Here is a 27,338-nt window from a genome sequence, read left to right as displayed (position 1 = left end):
ATGTACAAACATCCTTACATTGATCAATAACTGGTATTTATTTTTTTCTAATCTAATTTGTCCTCCACTCTTTTCTCTCTGTAGCTTTAGGCCAGATAATGCTGTACGTGGATGGGATGAATGGCCTCATATCTCACAATGAAACAGTCCAGTGGCTTTACACCTTGGTTGGATCAAAGGTAAAAAGAATATAACCATTAGCTCTGAAAAGATCTCCACTCCCTTCAGAGATTGTAAACTCTGTAATGTCATTGCAACAGTCTCAGCTAGGTAATCTCATCAGAGCACTTAAAAACAGATTGAATCATGATGTCCAAAGGGATTCAATCCTTTCCTGACACCGTGGTGCTTCAGCCCCCTTGTGGCCAAATTGCTTGAGGAAGGATCTTGTTTTAACTTTAGATCTTATTTACCAGCTATTTTATGTAAATTATGACAAAATACTCAGCTTTTTCTTTGTTGCTTTTAATGAAAAATGGCCTATTAGATCCACCATAGAGCTGTTTGTCATATTACCACAGTTGATTCATTACTATTCTTGTTTTCTTTTCTGTCATTTCTTCCTTTCAGCTTACTGAAATTAGCCGTTGTGTTATCCTTTCCTCATTTTTGATGCTTTATACTATTCTAAAGTATTTATAAATCTCTGTCTTGTTAAGCCAAGACTCATGTTTAAAAGTTTGCCCAATGGTATTTCTTTTTTTTTTTACCAGATTTTAAATATTTTCCACATTGGTGTTGTATCCAAATATTCTTAAATATGCAGTATTTTGTACACACTGTCACAGTTATGAAAACTCTAACTGTCCAGACAGGAAAGCGCTCAGACAAAACGAAAACATAAAGTATTCATGAATGTAGAGGTAATGCTAATTAATGGATATCAACAATGTCTAAAGTTGATTTTAGAACTATCAATGTATCAATATTGAGCTGCCCTCTTTGAATTCTGTATTTTGTGCCTTCTGTCTATTTTGTATTTTTAATAGTTTCGTCTAGTGGTGAAGACGTCCCTCAAGTTGCTGCTGGTGTTTGTGGAATACACAGAAAGCAATGCTGCCCTACTAATAAAGGCTGTGAACACTGTGGATACCAAAGGAGGTACAGGACCAGAAAGATTGAAAAAGCAAGATATTGTTTGCAGTAATGCATGTTCAGTCTATTGTGTACAACAGTAGACAGTACTGTTGTAGACAGTAGACGGTCTACGACACTCTACTGTTGTAGACAGTACAACAGTAGGACAGACTGAACAGACACATATCTATAGTTTGTCCTTACAGTTTTCATTTTACTTAAGTTTAATTGTACAAACATTTCTGAAAAATACAGAAACTGATACTGCAGGCTGCTGATAATCTGAACAGTAGCAGATATATGATTAAGTAATCAAGCATGGGTCCGTTGTAAAAGTTTCCTCCAACTGGTATTAAATGTAGCAAATAGACAACATGACTGATTTCTTAGAGTGTATTTAGCAGCTTTAGCAGCAGGAACACAATGCATACAATGACAATGATGAGTGAGCCAAAAATCCGTAATAAATCTTAAAGCTCACTAATGCACTGTCTTTTTAAGCTGAAGACATTTGGTTGAAGCCCCCCTTATGTTTTTCTTATAGAGAAAAACATAATAAAAAAGGAATCTAAAGGATTTTACAAGCCATGAAGACAAAGGAGGATTTGTTATAACCACACAATTCCGACTCCTATTTGCAAACCGAATAATTGCTTTAAAAAAAAAGATCTTAAAAAAATTTAATATATTTCAAACTGATGAGAAAAACAGTGGAGGTGATTATATCATCTGTTCCTTGTTTGAAAAACTGTAACTAACGTCTTAAGTAAGTTTTATCTACTCACTTTAAAAGCTCAGTATTGTCCTGTGAGCAAGCAGCCTGGGCTGGCCTTCTGTGTGGAGGGGTCAGATATCCGTCAGTCTCACCTCAGTGTGAAACCATTTCTACTGAGGGTTACAAGAAGACTGAACATGATTCCCTGAGCTGCAGATAAGAAGATGTAGCTGACCTGAAGGCTGAGCACAATAGAGATAACGGACACCAATGCTTTTTTTTGACTGAAGCTACAAAATATTATTTTTTAATTCTTGGTCAGAGTTGTCTATAGACCATTTTTGCCCTATAAAATGGACAGATGGCTTGGTACAGATTTTTTTCCCCACTATCTTTGTAAATGATCAGATGTTTTTACTTGAGTCTCATCATGCATTATCCCTTGCCTGATTTTGGTGGCACAGGTAAAAAACTTTGGTCAAATGTCATGGAAATCCTGGAGGAGAAGGATGGAGTGGACACCGAGCTGTTGGTGTTTGCCATGACGCTCATTAATAAGGTACGTAAATACAGCTTTAATTATTATTAGTAAACTATTAGTTTTCCTGATATGTTATGTGTTTTACTATCTCCACCTGGTGATAGATTATGATCAAATGTTAACATTCACACGAATTATCAAAATGAGGACAGATTTTGTGTTTCCTGCAAAGAAGCATTCATTCTATAATGAGATAAGACTTGTCTGTGCACAACCGCTGTCAGATTACATCAGATAACAAGAATAAAGAGGGTTCCTCCTTTAGTTTCGGCAACCATGACCGTCTGTTTGTTGTTTTTCTCTAGAAATATCTCTGGTATTTCGTTTTCTTGTATTTGAGCAACAAGAGATGTGGCCTTCATTCAGTCAGCTGGTCGGTAGTGTGCAGCAACAGGTAGCTCATTTGTAGGACTTTAAACTCCATCCTTTCATTTTCTTACACCCTTATCACATTGTGGTCAGGAGGGGTGCTGGTGCCTATCACCAATCAGGACTTTGAACTGTAGGTGTGACTGTCATTCATTTCTCTATGACAAAAGATATTAACTTTTTAAAACTTTTGTTAACATTGACACCATTAAGCTTACCTCAACTGTTAATGTAGACTCTTAAAGATACAACTATTTCTGTTTCAACTTCAGTTCCAAATAAATATGACTAAATAAATTAATAGAAACAAGTCTGACAAAGCAGCCAATATCCCTAACATGTTTCTTTCATTTACTGGTTCATTTCAAACTGATTATGTTTTTTCTCAGACTCTGGCAGCCCTTCCGGATCAGGACTCCTACTACGACATGGTGGACTGTCTTGAGGAACAAGGTATTGAAGTGACGGCCCGGAGACATCTAGGCAGAAAAGGCACTGACCTTGATCTTGTTGAACAGTTCAACATCTATGAGGTAAGAAGTCACTCGCTGAAGACAAGTACTACACCTCAACATAGTGGTATCGATTCATCACCAGTGTTTCATCACCTTGTTAAACTATAATGCCTTTTTGATGCAGACGATTCTTCGCCATGAGGACGGGGACGACGAAGCCCAGCTGCCTCCATGTGGCAGAAAGGACCGCCGCAGAGCTAGCGTCGGTGGTACCAATGAGAGACGGGGCTTGGAAAGAAGACGGAGCCGGAGACATTCGCTGCAGAATAACAAAGACCATACTTCCAGCTCGGCATCTCCAGGCAACTCTTACTCCCATTCCGGTAGTTTCCTTCCCTTTGGTGGCCACCGAGTTGAAGACATCAGCGAAAGGTGAGGCAAAAGGAGCAAAAGAAGGGAAAAGGTGAACGATATTCCAGAAAAGGACATTTTTTCTTGGTACACTTTGCAGATTTATAGGTCCAGTCTTGAGCAGATGCATTTTCTCCAGCCAGAGATTATAATTTAAAGAATGAAATAGGAGCCTTCTGCTACAAAGTAAGATTATATTAATTTTCTTTATGTCAGAGTTTCTCTTCTGCTTCGGATGGCAGCAGGGACCATGTATAAACTCACGATATAGGCTATCCATGCTCTGCTTTATGTCATATTTACTTCAGAGAGACTGTTCTGACCTTATCTACACAATCCCATGTGTTTTCATATCAAGCAAACCTTAATTACTAAAAGCACTCAGAATTCAAAACTGATTCAACTTTTTTTTTATTGGACCGTGCAGTAAAAAGACACCACTTTGATTTTGACGGTCTGTCTGATTAAGGTACAATGTTAAAGCAATTCAAAGCAGAGTACCTACCTGTGTTCTCGACTGCACTGAGGTCTTCAAGTTTGCTAAATTCAATCCAGCAGGCCATTTGATACCAGCCTATCCTCTTCCACCCTACCACAGGAAATTCAAGCTCCCTTTGAAGAGCACAATTTTCCATATTGTTAATGAAATCCAGACAACCTGGAGGGATCCAAACAGCAAACTGGAGGAAGGGTTATGTGTGATGATCCCACACTGTCAAATAAACCAGACAAGATATTGTCTACTGCTCTATCTCTGGTTATTTAATCAAACCTAATCGTTTGATTTTGTCAAAATGTATCTCTTTATTCCATCAGTTTTATATTTTTTATAAAAGTGGGTCTCAAATGTATACTCACTCCTTAAAGGCAGATTTTTATGAGATAAACAGATTTGTCCTTTACAATTCTTTTTCACCTTTAATATAACATACTGTTTGTCATATAAAATTAAACCGGAAGAAAACAGTAAATGGAATAAATGTATCATTGTTGTATTAATGTTAACACACTTAAACTAGAGTATTACCTTTGATTCAATTTCAGACTTTTTTGGGGGGCACATCAGTTAATTGGCTATACTGTATTCACTTTTTCTTTCTTGTTTGGCTGTAAATCAGACTAATTGCTTCCCATTTTAGGTTAAGATTGGTTATCAACATTATTTATTTATTCGCTTTGTTTTATTTTAAAACTGTCTTTAAATTCAAAAGTTTACATTTATTTCCTCAGCATTGTGTAATATTGCCCTGTACACAACACAACAGGACTTTTAAAAATACATTTTACCGAACTGTCTATCATAGTACAGATGGAAAAACATTTGAAGCGGGTCTTATCTTCGATTCACTGTTTGCGTCACAAAATCCTTGCATTTTAACTTTTAGTGTCTATACTTTTGAGGGCTAATGTATGTTACTTAATTTGTATTCACATGTACCCTTAGTTGTTGCATGTAAAAATCCATTGCTTGTTTTTATGATGTCATCCCACTAATTTTCTCAATCTGCTAACATCTTCCATTGCTTGTTGCTTTTCTGTACTAACGCCTATGGCGCTTTTTGTCTGACAAGCATGTTTTGTGTGTCTCATTTCTGTGCGTTGTCTCCCCTGGGCAAACCATCTGCGGTTTCACATTGTCTCCTTACAAATTTCCACTCCCCGCCTCCCGCCCACCGACATCCTCCCTTTCATCCATTCATCCCTCGGCCCCTCCTCTAACCACAGAGAAGAGGAAGAGGAAGAAGAGGAGGATGAGGATGAGGAGGCCGAGGCAGATGATGAAAGCCAACCAGACACTGAACCCTCTAGACAGGGCTCTCACAGGTATTTGAGGCCAGCCAAGCAGGATGCAACTGCCTCTTTTTTCTTCTTTTAGCATCTTCCCTGTCTGATTGCCTCACTCCTTCTATTTGGACTCCTGCTTTCTTGTATTTTGTCCTCCTAGTGTGGCTCCAGATGTAGCAGACACTCCTAACATGTGTTTGAACTTAAAGTGTATGACCAGCCTCCTCCTTAAAGCCAGTGACCCTGCAGGGCAGAGAGACTTTCTCAGCATCAAGACCAGGACACCCTCTCCTGTGTCCGTTGCACCTAAAAAGAGGACCTTTAGTCCTTGGTGTGTTCCTTTCTGCCACCGTTTTCTTGTCTGGTGCTAGTTGGAAAGACAGGCTTTGCACATGCTCAGTAGTAGTCAGACTGGAACCCTTTTCATGTCCCTTCATTTGCTGAGTTAAACCAGACTCAGGTGTCTTTTAGTTTTGATGAGGGACTTGCATTACAACTGGCTCATTATTCATTGTGAAGCACATCACCACTAAAGCCTGTATTTCTCCCAGTGAAACTTCAGAAAGCATAAAAGCACAACTAATGACACTATTATTTAAAATCTGCCATCATTATTATACAGTTTAGCACTTTAAATGCCAGATCAGTTACACTGAATATATATTGTGTTAGTTCTCCATTTTATGATACTTGGCAGAGGAAATGTTGAACCCATTTAGGTTCACTTGCATCCAACAGAACAACAGCCTTCTAGATATTTTCTTTCCTGTGGTCTGTTAGTAAAATCGATGTTCTCAGCCATAGTCAACTTAAAAGCAAGTCTTTCAGCCTATTTGATGCATTAGTATCAGTTAATGCCAATCCAGGGAAAATTTGTTGAATTTGACCACTGATCTACTCATTGGTGTAATACCAGTCATAGTAGATTTTGTACTTTCTTACCATATCCCAGGTTAACTGCAGCTGATATTATTCCCTATAAAGCATATTATAAACAATATACTTAAATTGAGAGTGATAGAACTTTATAGTACTGAAATTATACATAACATGCTGTACTTTTTTTGCTTTCGAAGAAGCTCATTGTTTCAATCTACAGACAAAGATGTGTTCTTCCGGTCTGCTTTGTTTTCTTGTGGCCATTAAACTCTCTATGATCCATCTGCTCTCTAACTAACTTGACTGGATGGCTAACAGTTGATCTTTTTCTCTCTGTCTTACTTTATCTTTTCTCTTGCTTCCATCTTCAGTCTGACAGATACTCCACCTTCTGCAACTTACTCAGCTAGAAAGCCCTGCTGGGCTGAGAGGTAAGATCAGGAGTCAGCAGGTCATGCATAACAGGAATATATGGAAATGCTGACGTTAATTTCTGAAGTTTGAAACCTGCAGCACTAAAAAATGTGACTAGACAACTACTCAGAAAATTACCTTATCATTCAAAGCTTAATTTATTTCATTCACTAGATTCATAAAGCAAGAGTAACCTTGATCACCATGACTTATGAAAACCCAGAATTGAATTTTCAGAAATTTGAATACATTAAAGCATTAAAAATATTTTTTTCATTAGAAAAATGTTGACCTCCTGTGTAAAGTTTGTCCATGTACTGTAAATGTGCATTTTACTTTGTCAAAACTCCTTCTGGATGAAATAATGAAGCAGATCATTATTTTGATCTGCCATTAGCCTGTGGCTCTGTTAAGGTGTAACAAAAGCCCAAGTTGCTTTTATTGTTTCTTTCAGTTTGTCTGCATTGTTGGGTCTTGTGTTTCTTTTTTTCCCTCTTGACAATACTGAGCACACTGATACCAGGGCTATTAAAGTGGGTATTGGTATTTTTTGACAGTGTTGGCAGGTGTCCCAGTCCTCATTGACAATGAAATCAGTATCTCCATAAAGCTTGTCAACATAGAAAAAGCATTAAGAACCTTAAAATTTCCTGGTTGACAGCTGCACTGACTTTGGACTTGATAAAACTCAGTAGACCAACGACAACAAATAATACAGTTCCTCAGATTCTCACTCACTGAGAAAATTTTAATCTGAACCTCAAGCAACTTGGGTTTTGTGCCTCTTTGCTTCTTTCTCCATGTCAGGGGGTCTTAATTTCATTTTCATGAAATGAAAAATTTACTGTCATCTGAAAAGATAACTTTGGACGACTGAACAACTGAATACACAGTCCAGCTATTTTCCTCCCCAGTCCACTCCTGATGCTCAGGAGCCTGAATCCAAGCCAAAGCTGAAGCTCATATCCAGGATAAGTCTCGGTGGAGCGCCTCTTCAAGCACTCCAGTCACAGTTAATGCCTTAAAAATCTCATCTCCCAAACAGTTGAATAGGCAGCGCTTGAAATTTCTGAAAACTGAGTTTAGTTTACTTTGCAGTACGCCATAATCCTCAAACAGAAGACACAACTTGAAATATGAATAACTTTTAACCCTTGAATTAAATTACTGAATATTATTTCTAAACTGTCCAGAATTCTCGGTTTTGCATCATGTCACTGATGTTTTTTTTTTATTATTATTTTGGTAAAAAATAAGAAAGACAAACAACATTAAGTTGTTTCTTCTTCTTCCTATCCAGAAAAAGTTGTAACAGTAGACATCCAACTCCAACATCATCCATCCATCAAATCAGTAACTCAACACCCTCTGCACCTGACTCCAAGACTGACAGGTGAACACATCAACACACTTTTTGTATCTTCAGTGAAATTAGACTTGATAAAAGGAACACTCATTGCTACATCTTTATTAATGCCTTCACATGTTTTCCTTTTTTTACATTTCTACAAGCAGGACTGCTATTGGGAGCTTGCTGACATCTTCATACAGGCAACATCAAGAATCTCTGGCTGCAGAGAGAGAGAAGAGATGTCGGGAAAGAGAGGAACGTCTGCAGAGGATTGAAAGAGAAGAGAGAAATCGATTCAAGTTAGTCTCACCTTGCCTTTAGATAAAACCCAGCATGACTTCATGTTGAAGAGCGTGCACTGTTTCTTCACAACTGGCAGCTAAATATTGCAGGTGGCTCTTGTCTTAGCTCAGCTGAAGTGCTCATAAATCTCTCCTGAGGCTGAGAGGAGCTGAGTTTTATTTATGAGGATAATTGCACTCTGAAACACAACAGGAGGACTCTGCAAAAACATATGTTACCTGTATATGCCACATCCTAGCCATTTGCAGGCCATATTCCAGATCTTTAACATTATAGCAGTCTAAGATTTCAGGATTTGTGCTGAGTAATATATACATCATTCAAGTACTAAATTGCCTTTTGTGAAGCTCGGTTGCTTTTTTTTGTCTCAGTCGTGATCATGTGGAAAAGAGGGAAGAAGCGAGACAAGTCAGAGAGGAAAGGTGAGTTCATTTTGTTTCTATTTCAAATGGATCTGTGTTTTTGTTTCCCTGTGTTACTATCCTGTTCTCAACTCCGTGAACTTCGACATGCAGCTCAAATATTTGAAAGAAAGCCTAGAAAGAAACCCAGCATTAGCAAGTAGTTGCCAAAAATTCCTCACGGCAGTTTAAAAAAAGGTGGATGTCATTTGTCAACATTCACGTCTTGATTAATGGGATTATGGCCCCATTTTTCCACAATTTTCCTGGAATGAGATAGGGTAAATGGCTAATATTTACAGATACAATCAATGTTATATAAAGCTATCATACTTCCAAAAATGTAATTCTTTCAATGGCTGGATGTTTTTAATCCAATAGTTTCCTGGAAAACATTTCACTCGGAAATAAATAACTGGACTAAACAACACCAAATTTAGTTATGCAGTTAGAACTGGTTTTCAGTTTTTGCACTGCAACTAGCAAAAGTACTAATACCACTTAAAACATTTTTCAAATTTTCTCAATGTATTTCATTTTGATTTTATGTCTTTTGGTTTGTGTCTTTCTATATAAAGTAATTATTGCCTAGTGTTGTTTTCAAAATGGTAAAATACCATTAACTACATTAATGCTGTGCTATAGGAAAGCACAGCATGATTCTACCACCAACATCTTCCATTGCAGGGTTCAGGATTATGCATATTGTTGTCTGCATAGGCCAGAATGTTCACTTTTAGTTTCATTTGTTCAGAATCTTCTTTCAAATGTTTAATGTATCCTCCACTTGGCTTGTGGCAAACTGTGAAGAAAGTTTCTTTTACAACATCCTTTCAAAAATAGCTCTCTTCTTTAATTCTTGTGTATTTGCATATGGACAAATGTTAAGCATGAACAATACTGAATACTATAGTATTTGTAGCCTTTGATAATTTCCAGTGAACATTCCCAAAAGGTATGTTTGACAACATACAGACAGTTTAAAAGACAATAAAAAATCATGGCAAGATAAAGTCTTATACACAACACAAATTCTAAAATTAACTTAAAACAGACCACAATGAAACAAGAACCAGCATGTGCTTATGAGGGGCCGTTTAGGACAAAATTTACGTTTTGTCTCTCACACACTACCAAAAACTCTTGCATACTCCAAAAAAGTAGCCACGCACACTCCAAAAAATTACGTTTTGTCTCTCACACACTACCAAAAACTCTCGCATACTCCAAAAAAATAGCCACGCACACTCCAAAAAATTACGTTTTGTCTCTCACACACTACCAAAAACTCTCGCATACTCCAAAAAAATAGCCTCGCATACTCAAAAAAATTACGTTTTGTCTCTCACACACTACCAAAAACTCTCGCATACTCAAAAAAATTACATTTTGTCTCTCACACACTACCAAAAACTCACGCATACTCAAAAAAATAGCCACGCACACTCAAAAATTACTCACGCACATTCAAAAAATACTCAAATTGCGTATACACACACTACTAAAATGTCACACACACACACACAAACGTTAACTTTCTCGCTCACATACACTACTATCAGCTCGCTCACATACACTGCTAACAGCTCGCACATTCACAAACGTTAACTTTCTCGCACACATACACTGCTAACAGCTCGCGCACATTCACAAACGTTAACTTTCTCGCACACATACACTGCTAACAGCTCGCACACACACAGACGTTTATCTCTCACATACACAAGACTAAAGTTGAACACACACACAGTACTAAGACTCGTTTTATGTATGTGTGAGAGTCAGACTCTTTTTGAATGTGTGAGAGCGAAACTCTTTTTGAATGTGTGAGAGTTGTCACGGAAGAGGCGGGGCATAATTTTTGGATCAAACTGCGCATGCGTAGATCCTAAACTATAAGTTTCGATTGTTGACTCACTGTATGTTCTATTACTTAGTATATTTGTGCTTTTAAATATATATAGAACGTTTAACTTTCTTGTAGATTAAATGTGCTATAGAAATAAATGAATCTGATTGATTGATTAAAAAGAGCAAAATTGCTGTAGTACAATCTGTCCACTGGGTGCCAGATTGTAGCACTGCGGGCAGTCGTTGAATCGTTTAATGCGCCTGTCAAAGTGCTGGTTGCCTCCGGAGAAGATAGAATGGTGTTTAAAATGGCAGCTGCCTGACCAATTCTCTCTCGTTTCGAATTACAGTTAGCCATGTTCGGTATAGCAAACTCTTTCTTCTTCGGCACTAGTTGGCGCCGGTTAATAATTCCTGTAATACTGGCACCCAGTGGACAGATTGTACTACAGCAATTTTGCTCTTTTTAATCAATCAATCAGATTCATTTATTTCTATAGCACATTTAATCTACAAGAAAGTTAAACGTTCTATATATATTTAAAAGCACAAATATACTAAGTAATAGAACATACAGTGAGTCAACAATCGAAACTTATAGTTTAGGATCTACGCATGCGCAGTTTGATCCAAAACTTATGCCCCGCCTCTTCCGTGACAACTCTCACACATTCAAAAAGAGTGTCGCTCTCACACATTCAAAAAGAGTCTGGCTCTCACACATTCATAAAAAGTCTCGCTCTCACACATACATAAAACGAGTCTTAGTACTGTGTGTGTGTTCAACTTTAGTCTTGTGTATGTGAGAGATAAACGTCTGTGTGTGTGCGAGCTGTTAGCAGTGTATGTGAGCGAGAAAATTAACGTTTGTGTGTATGTGAGCGAGCTGGTAGTAGTGTATGTGAGCGAGAAAGTTAACGTTTGTGTGTGTGTGTGTGTGACATTTTAGTAGTGTGTGTATACGCAATTTGAGTATTTTTTGAATGTGCGTGAGTAATTTTTGAGTGTGCGTGGCTATTTTTTTGAGTATGCGTGAGTTTTTGGTAGTGTGTGAGAGACAAAATGTAATTTTTTTGAGTATGCGAGAGTTTTTGGTAGTGTGTGAGAGACAAAACGTAATTTTTTTGAGTATGCGAGGCTATTTTTTTGGAGTATGCGTGAGTTTTTGGTAGTGTGTGAGAGACAAAACGTAATTTTTTGGAGTGTGCGTGGCTACTTTTTTGGAGTATGCGAGAGTTTTTGGTAGTGTGTGAGAGACAAAACGTAATTTTTTGGAGTGTGCGTGGCTACTTTTTTGGAGTATGCGAGAGTTTTTGGTAGTGTGTGAGAGACAAAACGTAAATTTTGTCCTAAACGGCCCCTCATATGTGCTCCCTGTTACTTATGACTACAAGTGTGGTCTTCTTAAATCTTCTTTGCAGAGTGTCCAAATAATAGCAGTTCTGTCAAAAGATTTCCCCACCTCAGTTATAGATCCATGGAGCTCCTGCAGAATTACCATGAGCCTCTGGGCTGATTCTCTGATTAATGCACTCTTTGTCTTGGCGGAGTTCCATTTGTGCCATATTTTTTTCAGCTGATGGATTGAAAAGTTGTCTTTGACAAGTTCAAATCTTGGGATATTGTTTTGTAATCGAATCCAACCTTAAACCTCCAGACAGATTTCTCCCTAAACTGTCTGCTGTGTTTCTTCGTCTTCCTGATGCCATTTGTTCACTACTGCTCGCTAATAATCCTCTGATTCCTAGAATTGTTCTCTTCATGCTGAGATTACATTACAAATGGGATGACTCTATTTACTAATTAGGTAACTTCTGACGACAATTAAATTTTAATGTATTGCAGTGACGGGAACTGAAGACAAATATTGACCACACACTCCTTAGATCTTGGTTTGTGAAAATATCTTGAAAACCATGTAGTACATTCCTTCAACTTCACAGTTTTGCATTACTTTGTTTTGAGAACTCACAAAACGTCCAAATAAATTACATGTGACCAATGGAATGTGAAAAGGTTCATTTGCAAGGGCACGCTCTAATAGACCTGCACACACTAAATTATACAATTGAAATCAGATTGCTGTATGCAGAGACGGATGAAGTCTTCATTTTGTTTTGAAGGTACAAAGCAGTAGAGAGGCTGGCTGCAGAGGAGTTTGATCGGGAGCGCCCTCGAATGCCGACAAGAGGACGAACAGAAATCACGCTGTGTTTGAGTCCAACTCCGACCAACCGCTCAGTATCCCGCTGTTCCACAGCGTCACACTCTATCTCACAGGAAAAGACAGTCACGGCTGCAGAGCAGATGTCAGGTAAAAAAAAAAAATTTTGTTGTTTTTTTTTACTGTTGATGCTCAAGAGTTGGTGGGGAATGACCAAATCTCCATCCAGCGTAATGGAGATTTATTTCACATTGTGGTGAAATAAATGAGTCTTCATTCAATCTCTCCATTAAGCTGTTCTCTGTAAGGCGTTTGGCGTGCTCATGTGAACAGCTGTAATTTTCAGTTAACTCTGAAGCAGGCACTTCCTCGTTGGGTAAACATGATTGCATTCATGCTAAACTTGCATCACTCTGAACAGTGTTTCTGCAGGTACCAGTTTATGACAGACTCTAGCGTTGGAGGATCAAGGGTGCTTCTTTAGAATATCCTTGTTTGACAGTTTGGGTGAGATGGTTGAAATCTGTACCGGTCTGAAGGCTCAAACAGGAGAATTTAAATACCAAACACATAAATTGCTTGCAAAATGTATAAAGCAACTTAGGGTTAAACTTCTTCTATAAGTTATTTGATACCAACCTTATACTAAGACTCCAGGCTAATGGTTGGAAACTAACCAGTTTAAATGAACTATACCAAATGTGCCAAGAGGAGTGGTCAAACATCCTGGTAGAATGATGCCAGAAACTTGTTCACGTCTATAAGAAATGTAGATCTTCCCTACAACATCCTAAGACGCTATTGGAAGTTTATGCTTATATTTGAGTCTCTATTTAAAATATGGAGTCATTTGTGGTTTGAGGAAACTAAAAATAAGTTCAGTTTTGGGCCCATAGGTATTGTTTCTCTGAATCTCTGTATGTTACATAGGTAGCATTACATAGTCATGCTACCTTGAAAAAAAATGGGTTTGAATGCATCAACAAAAAGGTCATACCAATGATGAGGAAGGGTTACGTTCTGTCTGGCATTGTACTAGTTTTTGGAGATAAAAACAAAAGAATATCATGTGTTATTCCAAAGAAAGTTTGAAAAAAAGATCTGAAAACAGTTTCATTTAGCAGTTTCTGGCTCAAAATGACCATTTGTCCATATTGTTGCAAATTATGAATAAAAAGGTTAATACTTGAGTTAATTCTACATTCTGATTTTCCAGGAACAGAAAACATATCAAGTCCAAACCTCATCCCACAGATTAGAACCAAGAGTCCAGCACCTGAACTACCAGCATCAGACTCGCCCCAAACAGCAAATAACAAAACTGAGACAAAGACACGTGCGGTTGCAGGAATTTTTGCTACCATACAGAGTGGCAAGAAAGGCGCAACACAGCTTGATGAGAAGGAGCAGTCGGGAAAAGAAAAGGAAGAGAAACAAGAGCAGGAGATCCTTACAGAACGGGAGCGGATTGTTGATGAGGTTGGAGCTGAGGAAGCAGAGGTGACAGATGGACCAGAGGTTGGAGAGCAGGATGTTAATGTGGAGGTGGAGTTAGAGGAGAAATTACAGCCTGCAGATGCAGAGGTGGAGGAAAGTGTGATGCTGAGTGAGAAAGAGAGACAGAACGAGGAAGTGAATGAAAAAGACAACTGCTCTGCATCCAGCATCTCTTCTACAAGCAGCACTCTGGAGAGGGAGGAGCGAGAGCAGAAGATAATTAAAGACACTGACTCAGGTAGCAAACCTGGAGTTACTCCTCTTTGCTGTAACTTTGTAGGTTTGTGTTTGTGCCAATCTCATTTTACACTAGGTTTACACATATTTTATCTGCTATTTTGGTAACTCTTGAAGTTCGGTCTTTTGTAAAACAACCAAAAAAAATATAACTTTTAAACCTTGTATCGTTTTTATTCCACTTTAACAGTACTTAGTTTTTTGGTCTATCACATACAATCTCTGTAAAACACATACATTTGTAATATTGATTTGACAAACTATAAAAAAGATCATGGGGTATGAATATTTTTCATGTTGCTCTAATTAACAGTATAATTGTTTTCTAATCAACAGGCCAATGGACTCATTGTTCAAAGGACACAGATGTGAATGACCAATGCAAGAAGATTCTCAACAACAAGCGCTTCATGCTGGACATGCTTTATGCCCAGAAGGCCGTTTCAGAGGATGACAGGGACGTCAGAGAGTCAGAGAAGGAACGATGTAAATGTGAAAAGGAAACAGATGGGAGTGACCCTGTGGCCAGTTTGGCCAGCCGGATCTCCACACTGGAGGCGAATAGACAGGAAAGAGAGGACTGTGTAAAAAAATTAGAGGTGGGTAATCTGGACAACCATGGCAACGTCAGGGCGGTGGCGGAGAAATTTGGAGATTTAGTCAAGGGTCTTACATGTGCACTGGAGATAGAGGTTCCTAAAGAGCAACAGCAGACAGACAAATCATCTGGTTCACCCCCAAAGAAAGAGTCAGATCACATCTGGGATCAGCTGATGGCGTCCCCCAGGGAGCTGCGCATCAAAGAAATGGACTTCACAGATCTTAGAGAGGAGGACGACATGGACATTTTAGATTTGGAGGGCGTGGTCAACTCACCTTCTCCTCCATGCAGTTCTGCCCTCCCACCACCTCCGCCTTTGTTCGGATGTCCCCCACCTCCTCCCATTCCGGGCAGGATGATGCCTCCACCCCCTCCGTTTATGGCTCCCATACCACCGCCCTCTCCTCAGCTGGGTCGAGGGGACACCCCTCTCTTCCAAAAGAAGAAGAAGACCATCCGTCTCTTCTGGAACGAGGTGCGTCCTGTAGACTGGCAGCGCAAGAATCACAAGTTCTGTAAGGAATCCCTGTGGTCCAAATTGGAGCCGGTTAAACTGGATACCTCTAAACTGGAGCAGCTGTTTGAGACCAAATCCAAGGAGTTGTCAGTAACAAAGGTATGCTTTTCAAATAATTTAAATTACTCATAAACGTCATGCAATTTAAAATGCCACAGTGATGCTACGTTGGATTAAAATCTGGTGGGTTTCCTCTTTGGGAACTAAAATAGCAATATTGCGGAAAATAATTGTTGACTGTTTTGCATAAAAATAAACCAGATTAAACCCTGTATTTGGACATTGTAATGGAGAGTTGCTAAAGAATTGGTCATTAAATCTTAAACACGTTACTACAGAACTGACAGTACAAATTGTTAATGAAGCTATGATAGAGAGCAGTAGGGAATTTTACAAGCAGTCTACTCCCAATGTTTTCTTCTTCTCCCAGAAAGCATCGGTTGAAGGCAAACGACAAGAAATCATTGTCCTGGACTCAAAGCGCAGCAACACCATAAATATCGGGTTAACTGTCTTGCCCCCTCCACGCACAATCAAGACAGCTATTCTCAACTTTGATGAGTATGCACTAAACAAGGAAGGCATTGAGGTAGGCTTTAATTAGCTGCATCAAAACTTACATGTATACTGAATGTAGTGTCAGGGGGGTTAAACTGTAAATGGGTGTCATTAACCCTTTCATGCATGAATTATGATCCTTTGTGTCAAGATATTTTTTCCATTTTTTAAAATTTTCTTAAGGCATGAAAAAGGTAGGGAAAATTTTTTTAAAAATATATATATTTTATTTTTTTTAGGTGATCAATTGTAATTTTCTCCAAATACAAAGTTGTTATTTGAAAAATACATCAGTGGTATTGTTCTTTAGGGGTCATCTGATGTCACAATATTTTTCTTTTTACTTGCAAGAGCCATCTACAGTAGAAGAAGGGACAGGGTCGGCCATATTGGATTTAACAAAAATAATTACTGGCATGCAGCTGATGGTCAGTAGTTTATACTGTATTTTATGATGCATTAGTGTCCACTTCAGTGGCCTGTGTGCATTTATAATATAAAAATCCACAAGAAGCACAAGAAAATGGCTTTTAGATAGCTGTCCACTGTAGTGACCACTATGCATGAAAGGGTTAAGAATAACTGTCAAGCTTTCTGTTGTAATAGTTCACATTGTTATCTTTTGAATACATTTAAAAAGAGAAATTATAAAAAGGTTATTTTTAGATAATCTCAACAACAAAATGTAGGGTAACTGCTGCAGAATACAGTCGCAGGTAACAGAGACCTCATACTTTTGGTATTACATAACCTGAGTTCATTTTTAGGAGACAGGAAGATTCCTCTCCATCTTTTTTCTCTGGAGGTATTTGCAGTAAGAAAACAAAAGCAGGGGCAAAAGTTCAGTGGGAAAGCAGGAAACGGCTTTAAGAAATATCCGAATCAATGTTTTCCACCAACTTCTCTGACATATCATGCAAAGATTTCATCCAGACAGACAGAGACAAATTTTGCATAAATTTGAATTTCTCCTCTGTACTAGAAAATCCTCACAATGATCCCCACAGAGGAGGAGAAGCAGAGGATTCAGGAGGCTCAGCTGATGAACCCTGACGTTCCTCTGGGCAGCGCTGAGCAGTTCCTGCTCACCCTCTCCTCCATCACGGAGCTGTCAGCGCGCCTGCAGCTGTGGGCCTTCAAGATGGACTATGAGCTTATTGAGAAGGTCGGACACATTCCTGCTCCCCCTAATCCGGGGCAGATGAAACAGGCATTCAGCTGAACAAGTTTAGGTCTTTCTCTCTAAAACAGCATTTTTCTGTCACAACCTGGATGATATGCAGGCTTCCTTTTTTTCCTTCCTTCTTTCTTCCCTTCTTTCTTTCCTTCTTTCTTTCTTTCTGTATGTTAGTGCTCTGTGTTCCTTTCATACTCTTATGAATTTATTTTTCCTGCACTTTTAGGAAGTGGCAGAGCCATTGCAGGACCTAAAAGAAGGAATGGACCAACTTGAGAAAAACAAGACCCTCAGATACATCCTCACCACCCTGCTGGCCATTGGTAACTTCCTCAATGGCTCAAACGTAAGAAAAACAATCCAAGGAATGCTTCTGATAATACTAGTTTTTCTCTAGTTGTCCTTCTATATACTGAATTTCAATTAACATTCCTACCATATACTTTCAGTCAAACCCATTATTTTGGGATTAATAACACTAGAGAATGTGTGTGAGTGAGTTTGCTGCCTGACTGCAGCAGCTTCTGTTGAGTCTGGCTCCATCTGCTGAGAAGGAAGAAGGAGAGGGAGAGTTGTGTAATTAATTTATTAATTTTTTTGGAAGTTCCTGTTCATCTGGATTGCCTGTGTGTGAACTCTGTGTTTTTTTTTTTTCCTCTCACTTTGTCACAAAGTGAGATTTTTCTCTGTTCCTGTGACCCCATCTGCGCCTCTGTGGGAGTACTTTGCATGTATGAGCCTCTGGGATCACTAAAGGCAAACATCCAAAAGGGGAAACATAAGTCATCAACATCAAAACGAGAAGTTTCCCGTAAATAATGGCTGCATTTATATTTTTGCAGTAAGCCATTTATAGCTGGCAGCAGAACAAGGGAAATCCTGTTGGTATTATGTCTTTCATGATGCATTCTGGACCCACTTTTGCTTTGTTGTGTAGAGAGAACAAACACTCAGGCCTTAAGCAGATTGTGGTTTTTGATACTAACAATCTAATTAATCTACATATCTCCATTCAGCCCCATTTTTCTAGCTGTGCCGGATGGGAAATTCACTTCCATCTGGTGCTCGATTTCACCGAACTAATTCCATCCACATTCTCAGTGTTATTTGTGTCTTTATGGGTCTGTAGGCCAAAGGCTTTGAGCTGAGTTATTTGGAAAAAGTCCCGGAGGTGAAAGACACGGTTCATAAGCAGTCCCTGTTACACCACGCCTGCGCCATTGTGGTGGAAAAGTTTCCAGACAGCACCGACCTCTACTCTGAAATAGGAGCCATCACCCGCTTGACCAAGGTTAAAAACTCATTATGTTCTCTAATATCTGTCATATCCACTAAAACCACTCCTCAACAGTTTTTTTTTTTCTCAGGTGGATTTTGACCAGCTTCAAGACAATTTGGCCCAGATGGAGCGCAGGTGCAAAGCATCATGGGATCACCTAAAAGTCATCGCTAAACATGAAATGAAACTAGCATTGAAGCAAAAAATGTCAGACTTCCTGAAAGACTGTGCAGAGAGAATTATAATTCTGAAAATAGTGCATCGCAGAATAATCAACAGGTATGCTGGAATACTGAAGAGTGTATTTTTTTTCAAATTATAAGTGAAAGACCAACTAAAATTGATACTATATATATTTTTCGAACTTTCTTACATGTAAAAATGTGAAAAGGTTTTCAACTGTCTGTGAAAAGGTGTTCATGGTTACAATGATTAATGATTAATGCTCTCATTTTCCATCTACTTCACATTTATGACATACTTTGTGTTGGTTTTTCACATAAAATACCAATGCATCAAAGTTTGTGTTGTAATACCACACAATTGATGGACATCTCTGTCATCCATGCAAATCTGCAGGTTCCACGCTTTTCTGTTGTTCCTGGGGCATCCTATCTATGCTGTACGAGAGGTTAGCATACATCGCTTCAGCAAGATCCTGAGTGAGTTCGCCCTGGAGTACCGCACAACGAGAGAGCGCGTGCTGCAACAGAAACAGAAGAGGGCCAACCACAGAGAAAGAAACAAGACCAGGGGGAAAATGATAACAGATGTAAGGGTTGTTCATTGCTCTATCACCCTTCTTGTTTAGTATGTGCTTCCTCAGTTCCATGAAACGGTGTTAACCAACCATTTTCAGTGGTTTTATCTGTAATCTTGTGAAATCTGGCTTGTTTTCTGGCCGAAGGGTTGGTTTGTATTCCCAAAGACGTCATCACAGCTTTCTCCGTCCTCACATGTATGAGTTACTGTAACAACAATCAGGGAGTCGTGTGGAATGGATCTCATTCTGTAGCTGCTTCAGGCCAGCGCAAACACCTCGCTGTGCGATTTAAATCTCGGAGACCCTGGAGAGTCGGCTGTTAATGGAGGAGGCTACAGAGAAGGGACCCTTTTCTTTGAAAAGGATACCTAATTTAATCACGGTGTGAAAATTCAAACCTGTGTCTCTCCCTCAAGGAGAAATAAGTAGGGGCCACACCTCAGTCACATTCCTAAAGATCTTCCATCATATGTGCCCCTCTGTTACACAAATGAAGCAAATGAACTTCGTTTGCAATGAAAGATGTTAAAGCTCTAAATCGCCCAGAGTGCTGGAGTTTTAAATGTGAAAATTGGCAAAATCTGAACAGTTAAAATTATGACCAAGATCATCTGGGCTATTGTTGTATGTTTTTGTTTCTCTGTGTTTTTGTTTTTGTTGTCCAAATAACAATACATCAATTGTATATTTTATAATCTAGCTTTTGCTCTCCTAAATGGATTCTACTTTTCCTTTGGGCCAAACCTGCCAATTCAGATTTAGATTAAATTTGCTTTGTTTTGTTTTTTTCTAATGATTAAAATACCTAAGAGATAATAATAGGCCCTGTGGTTCTTTATTAGAAGAACTATATATGAACGCAAAAGCAAACATCTGGTGGAACTGTAAATCTTCTGAGCTCATCATACTTAAACTACTTGTCAGTGCAATGCTCCTTAGAACAGTTGTAAACGGCATAACGGAGAGGTATCTCTGTCCAGATGTGCTGGAGGCTGAGTGTCGGAAAGAACAGGAACTTCTTAAAGGCCCAATTTCAAGGCATCAAATTATGAAGTATCATTTGTTTTAAGTCATTTTTGATATATGCAACATTTTTATAAAAAGCTGAATGTAACATAATTACTTAATTGTCCTTAAAAAATTGCATTATGTGCCACTTTATAGTGTACAATATGCTATAAAATGCACAATACTGCCCCTTTATGATCTACTTTTGCAATATACTACAGTATATAAGGTACTAGATTGCGTTGATGATATTAAATGGTAGTTGCACCATTAGATGTTGGGTTTTACATCACGTTGACTGCAGACACATTCCTCATAGTAAATCTATAATTAAGCATTTAACATAAAAGCAAATACATTTTTGCCAGAATATTTTGCTTATTCTAATTACATGCTTACAGTACGACGTAATTAGTATTATAAATACCTATTTTGTTCTTTATTTTCATTAGAGTGAGGATGACGATGACAGTGAGGTAGGAATGTACTTACAGTATGTATGTATGTACGTGTCTGTATATTCTCTGTTTGGACTAACATTTAACAAGACGCACAGCTATATTTCTAAATAACAGTTTTACTCAAAGGGTCTACACAAGTCGTGAGTTGTTTGTAAGACTAAGAGGGACTAACTTTGACAAGGCATGAATAAGAAACATGATGCCGCTTGGATATTGAGTGAATTCTAACCTTAAGCCGTTACTTTTACTTAATGGTAGAAAAGTACAGAATCCAAAAGCATGCTGAAAGAAACAGTTATGAAAGTAAAACATTGAAAAGTTTATTGTGTGCCTTTGAAATAACTAACTTCTCCTATTTCAGTCTGGGAAAGGCTATGAAAAGAGCTACATTTAAAGTTTTCACCTCTTTCCTTAAACCCTTACAGAGCGGTAAATTTGGAGGTGCCTCTTCAGACGCACAGGAGAGTCAGTCTCAGGGTATCCAGAGTGCTGACGATGCAGCGGAACATGAAAACATGAAGGCCATGTTAAAAACTGGCCTGACGGACGCAGAGAGCAGCACATCCACAGTGCCTGGCCTAAGGAATCGTACCAGAGGAGGCAGTCTCAGAGGTCGGTCAGAAAGCAGTGTTTTACTGTTACTTTATAACTCATAAATATGTGATTTTATGAAACCATCAATGGCTCAGGGACAAGAGTTATAAGTTTTACCTCATCGTGCAATCTAATGAGTTCTTGATGAATGATTTTCTGAACTTTCTCCTGAACATTATCAAATCGTTATTGTCTAAGTAGTCATTTCCTTTTTGACCATCCTCTGGTCTTTCTTAACTTGTTGAGAAAAGAAGAAAAATGAAGCTAAATTTTCAAAATTGTATAATGTTGACATTATGATGAATCTACTGTTTTGTTTTTGTAAGCCTGTGTTTATTTTCTAAGGTATCCAGTCTATGGTTTGTGTTCAAATCCCTAAAAGTTAAAAGAAAAAAAGTTAAATGTGCAAAAATAATGAAATAAAAATATAATATTGTGCTGAATAGTAAAAAATGTAACATGTATGGCACGCCCACAAGATCTAGGTTTAAGCTTTAAGCAGGCGGGATCCGTCATAATTATTCCCTCACCATCCATAAACATTCAGTAAGAGAAATTATTGACAAAAATATCAGTCAAATCTCACACATGACTTTTATCTTTTTTAACAACCCTGAGCTGCTTTTAAGTAAATCCATCAGCCCACCAAGATATGTTTTCCCCTTTTTCATCTGCTACTTTGGTAAGGAGTATTTTTGATACACATCTAAGTAAATAGCTCAAGACTTTAAGAAAGCTATGCTTAAAAACATGCACATTTAGAAAGTCTTTCCCCAAGTGCATGCAAAAGACCTCATTCAAATCTGGGCAAACTGCCTCAGTTCAGAGAGACACTGTTTAAAGAGGTTATTTAAGGAGCAGATCTTCCTTTTCATGGAGAAGCAAATTTAGCTTTTCCCCTATTGAACATCCGCAAATGTCATTGCAAATACGTGATGTAAAAATTCAGATTTAGCCACGTCATTCATAAAATTAAACTTGTAACTCCTTTGCTCTGTAGTTTACCTTATTACACAGCATAGCATGTTAGCTTTCATTTGATTCTGCTGCGTTTGTTTCAGGGCGTATTGCTCCGTGGTGTTCTACCAGCGATGACCCTGTGAACTGCACAGACGACACAGCCGACGAGATCATGGAGAGGATCGTTCGATCCGCCACTCAGGGGCCCGGCCCGAGAACGCTACCTCGCGAAAGGAGACGATCCCGACTTAACAGAAAATCATGTGGGTGTTGTGTATGTGCGCAAATATAATCAAAAACAAGAAATGCTTTTGCTACATTTGTTTTTATTATTGTTAATTTTCTCTCCTGACCACACAGTAAGGAGGACACTGAAGAGCGGCTTGACGACAGAAGAGGCAAATGCTCTTGGCTTGTCCGGTGGTTCAGAGCTCCAGGTGTGAGGAAGACCGCAATTATGCTGGACATTAAGACGACTGTCGGCCCTTTCACTGCCCTCTACTTCCGATCCAGACTGGAAACCCACCCCTCTCTAGCTTGGCACTCAAGCCACAGTGAGCTGGGATGAGTTGTTTGGTTTACGTACTGTGACACAAGAGAGAGGGGAAAACCGCTGCGAAAGATCTTAATCTTAAACCTGTGGGCAGGAAAAATAGCTTTGCATTCAAACCACTAAGCTTGGCTTTTGCTGGATGATCACAGAATGACTGCTTTCGCAAGGCTTTATCACGGTCACCCTTCAAATGCGACTCGCGTACAAGTGCCCACAGTGGTTTTGCTTTGTTTTGTGTGCGCCTAAGGCTGCCAGTGCACGAGCTTCAATCCCTGCAGCCTTCTCTGGATCCAAAGGGTTGAATGTGGCGCAGAACCGAAACCCTTAAAATGACTTTTTGCTGGGGGTTGAACAACGTATAGCTGAGCTAAATGACATTTCATCTATTGAATAGATGACTTAGTGAAGATGGTTATTTTGTTGTTTACTACTGGGGTATTTTGTGTTTCATTTTGGTCTGAAAAGGTGCTTAAAAAGGAACATTTGCACTGGATGTAAACGTTGGCTATCATTGGAATGTGAGATGCTTGACACTGATGAACCACTCTGACATCTTGACTCTGACAATATGCTCATCAATGTGCCAGCTATTCAGTAGCACAGTTTTTACGTGACTGAAGTGGACAGATTCAAGGCAGATGTGCATGAGTTTACAGGTGAAGAAGGAATTTATTAGTGTAGATATTTTTTTTTTTGAAGATTATAATGAAACAAAATGTTCAGTGTTGCATTGTTGGATCAATTCTTAAATAAAAACTAAAAGGCTGGCAAGTATTCAAGGGAGGCAGGCACAGTTAGTACTCTTTATAAAGTTGAGTTGTATTTTATAGAAACTATGAGCTGCACATTTCAGTGCCTTGCCGACAGTTATTTATTAAGACGCTTTCAGGGACATGTGATCACATATTGTTACTACAGATGTGCAGTTTGTGTATGAGAAAATTATTTTAATGTTCATCAGTCGATGTTTTTAAACCCATCATGGCAAAATAACTTTTTTTTTGTCTTTATGAAGATAATGTAGTTTCTACAGCTTCAAGTTGTACGTCATCCGAGTCCTACCATTTAGCCTTGGTGTAAAATTAGTGCACATACAGACCAATTAAGGTAAAGGAGATGTAACAATTGGCCAAACTAATCTGTAGTTTAAATGACATTAAAGAAGGTGTCACTTTGTCCTTCAAAGGATATTTGAGTATTTCTTTAAGCACACTGCTGTGAAAATCTGGAGTCATCCCTTTTGTTTTATATATTTTGCCTTCAAAAATCCTGACTACGGATGCCAAAAAGGCCATCTCCCTGAATTCCCTAGATTCTCACCTTAACTATGAATTTCCAAAAGGCTGTCAATACTTCAGAGTTCAGTATGTTCCAAAGTAGTCAGATTTGGAAAAGCTTTTCTGCATTTTGCTCAGCCCTCCTGTAAACTGCTGAAAGTTTTGCTCTCTCACAGTCTGAATGGATAAAATCTTTGTGCTTCCTCTGACTTTATTTTTAAACATTTCACCGATTTTGAAAATTGCTTTGGGTTTCCTTTTCTGAGTAATCTGTACCAAATGTTTTTTTGTTCTGTTTTTTTTACAGCAGCCGGGTAGCGTGTATGTCTGGTGCATTTACTGTTAGGTGTAAGATTTGATTTTTTAGTTTATTACTGACAGGTCAGTGATCAGCAGCAATCAATATAGCAATTGTCCATTTTCAAACACTAGATGATTTCTTGGTGCATCTTTAGGCATTATTGTTTTAAAAGTCATTCTCAAAGATGTGAATTGTTAAAAAAAGACAATGAAAAGCAATTCTCAAATGGCTCCTCTAATTACTTTACAGGTGCCTGTAAAGATCTGTACCGGTGCCCATCAGAGTATAAATATTTAATACAGATGAACAATAAAAGAAAGGAAAGTTTGGTTTTCATTAAATTTACTTTGTAGCTCCTCATTTAGCCCAAACATGCCGTGGAAATGAAGTGAAAACATATCTGGAAAGAAATCACACAACAGGAACAAACATTACTGGACAGGGTGTGAAGAAGCAGAGAGCTTAAAACATAATGTTAAAGAAGGAAATGTCTAATGTAATTTTTTAAACACAAAGTAATAACAATAGTCTAAAGTAAAAAAGGTGCATGCATATTTTAAGTTTTGATACATTTATAGAAGGCTAAATGTTTAGAAAATATGTTTTAATCGTATTGGAGCAGTTTCAAAATACACATTGCAACCATAAATGTTAAATGTCATAAGAGGAGGAACCCGTTTATCCTGACTGCTAAATTGTTTACTAGCACATAGTTTGGATTGACTCACTGTGGAGGGTTTGTGAGATCCCAGCGAGGGAAACTTTCAGCAGCACAGCTGGCAGGTTCAGCTGGACACAAAAACAGACTGGATGCTATGAAGGCAATCAAAAACAAAAGCACAGCATTTTGTTCTGTATAGCATATAATTAATTCAGTTTTGTTATCCAAGGAACAAACATAAGCAAGGAAGCAGCAGTGGTTTAATTGTTTTATTCCAAATGACACACAGGACTAGCAGCTTTGTCACATTCTGTGTCCTCAGCTCAGTGTTTGTCTCTTCAGCTGCTGGCTATTCTGTTCCTCCATCATAACCAGATGCATATGAACTCCCATACGTCATCAAAAGTTTATTCTTTAAGAACACTAAAACTTTTGTTGTTTATAAAGGCAGGTGTTTGTGTTTTTCCATTATTACTAAAAATAGTGGTATGACAACTTGGATCAGCAAAATTTATTCTGACAAAGTATTTGCAAAAAAGTATTTTGAGCTCGAAGAGTCGAATTTTCTCAAATTCCTAATAAGTTTATTTTCTACCAAGGATTGTACATATTTAAAAAGTTTGTTCAGTATTTTAAAGTTAGAAGTGGCGCAAGACTTTTGCACAATACAGTATGAATAAACACATATGTAAAAAAAAGATAATAGCAACATTTGTCATAAACATACATCACATTATTAAAGACAATGCAAAACTGAGCCAGACTTTAAAGTCAAATAAAATATTTGCGTATAAAAACTCATTCTGTGATCTGTGTACATCTCTTTTTGCAATTACTAGAGTGAGTATATTCAGTTTTAACAAAGCTTAGAATTTCTAAGGTAAATGTATTTACTTGACAAAATGTCACTGTACAGGATTTACAGCAATTAGATGTGTAAGGAGAAAAAGACTGGACTGTTGCTCACTCAAAGTCGTCTTTAGAAATGAAAGTAAATTTTTTATTCTATTTGAAAATAAAAGTCTAAGTTGGTTGAGATCCAATGTAAAGTTGGCAGTCAGTGAAGATTTGGGAAGCCACGTCATTTACTTGTGCTCCTTCAGTGTTTCATCGAATCCAAAGTCAGCAAGCTAACAATCCACCAGGAAACGTTAGAGCACTTAAGGGTTCCCTCTGCAAGAAGCTTTATGGAGATGCCGATTTCATTTTCCAGCAGACCTTGGTACCTGTCCACACTGCCAAAAGTACCTACGTCTACTTTGATGACCACAATATGACCAACACTGGCCTGCAATAACAAACCTCATAAAGAATCTATGTATTGTCAAAAGGAAGATAAGACCCATCAGAGCCAATAATGCAAAACTGAAGGAGATTTACTCAACCTGGTCTTCAGGATCACATCCATGTCATGTTGAACTGATCCAGGAGCTCTGATCAGCATGGCGTGCATAACCTGCAGTATTCGGACGTACTTTTGAAAAGCCCAGATTTCTGAAATACATTTTTAATGGAGAGCTCTATTTTGAAACAAAACTCTGAGAAACTGAATTTTGGGTTTTCATCAGCTTCAAGTCAAAATCAACAGAAGGCTTCCATGATAGAGCTGTGTAATAGCATACGACAAGTTGCACTCCCAGAAGCAGATTACTGAATGCCATTTTTGATATAATTTATTAGGATGCACCTATAATTAAGGGAAGTATAAGTACCCAGACTGGACAAGTTATCAATTATGAGAAATAATAGAAATTATTTAGAAGTGGTAATTTCACTAAATGGTTTTTTGTTCATCTTTGGCCCTGTGTGTGAAGATGTTCAGGAAAAGCTGAAAGTGTTATTGAGATAGTTAAGAAAATTCATCCAGCCTGGCTTTAAGAAACTCTATTTTTTTGCTACAAAGAGAGGTTTTCTGAGCTTCAGATATTAGATGCACTTTGGGGTTTTTTGGCTTTTTTTTTATTTTTACAAAATGATCAAATTAACCAGCAACTTCAAGTTGAAAGCCTTTGATTTTCTTGCACTTCACATTTCTTACTTTTAGCCCATGTGTACTGTAGCCTGTGCCATCTCACCTTAAACAAAAATAGTATTAAAACCAAGGCTTCTGTTGTATCCATCCCCACAGCAAATCTATGTAACAACTACAATAAAAAGGCTCATTGAAACTCCTTTGGG

At 38.2% G+C, this 27,338-nt stretch overlaps 1 protein-coding gene across 5 annotated transcripts in view; it reads left to right on the top strand.

Moving 5' to 3' along the window:
• The window catches only part of LOC102220724 (FH1/FH2 domain-containing protein 3), a 98,290-nt gene extending 70,959 nt beyond the window's left edge, over positions 1–27,331 (top strand). The window contains exons 6-29 of one of the 5 annotated variants that reach the window (XM_014473935.2): positions 85–179; positions 990–1,101; positions 2,257–2,351; positions 3,092–3,235; positions 3,342–3,589; positions 5,294–5,392; positions 5,514–5,684; positions 6,604–6,663; positions 7,947–8,039; positions 8,162–8,296; positions 8,672–8,722; positions 12,676–12,866; positions 13,933–14,451; positions 14,787–15,667; positions 15,999–16,157; positions 17,109–17,291; positions 17,530–17,649; positions 18,433–18,594; positions 18,671–18,861; positions 19,162–19,354; positions 20,806–20,829; positions 21,240–21,426; positions 22,470–22,631; positions 22,729–27,331. In XM_014473935.2, coding sequence (XP_014329421.1) covers positions 85–179; positions 990–1,101; positions 2,257–2,351; positions 3,092–3,235; positions 3,342–3,589; positions 5,294–5,392; positions 5,514–5,684; positions 6,604–6,663; positions 7,947–8,039; positions 8,162–8,296; positions 8,672–8,722; positions 12,676–12,866; positions 13,933–14,451; positions 14,787–15,667; positions 15,999–16,157; positions 17,109–17,291; positions 17,530–17,649; positions 18,433–18,594; positions 18,671–18,861; positions 19,162–19,354; positions 20,806–20,829; positions 21,240–21,426; positions 22,470–22,631; positions 22,729–22,811 — 4,358 coding nt within the window. In that variant the 3' untranslated portion in view covers positions 22,812–27,331. The remainder of the gene's footprint in view (positions 1–84; positions 180–989; positions 1,102–2,256; positions 2,352–3,091; positions 3,236–3,341; positions 3,590–5,293; positions 5,393–5,513; positions 5,685–6,603; positions 6,664–7,946; positions 8,040–8,161; positions 8,297–8,671; positions 8,723–12,675; positions 12,867–13,932; positions 14,452–14,786; positions 15,668–15,998; positions 16,158–17,108; positions 17,292–17,529; positions 17,650–18,432; positions 18,595–18,670; positions 18,862–19,161; positions 19,355–20,805; positions 20,830–21,239; positions 21,427–22,469; positions 22,632–22,728) is intronic. The other 4 variants (XM_023331539.1, XM_023331538.1, XM_023331540.1 and 1 more) reach the window with 4 other exon arrangements.
• Positions 27,332–27,338: the final 7 nt, after the last annotated feature.

The sequence above is a fragment of the Xiphophorus maculatus genome, chromosome 3 (assembly GCF_002775205.1).
Source record: "Xiphophorus maculatus strain JP 163 A chromosome 3, X_maculatus-5.0-male, whole genome shotgun sequence".
NCBI lineage: Eukaryota > Metazoa > Chordata > Actinopteri > Cyprinodontiformes > Poeciliidae > Xiphophorus > Xiphophorus maculatus.
This window is presented reverse-complemented; position numbering and strand designations above follow the sequence as displayed.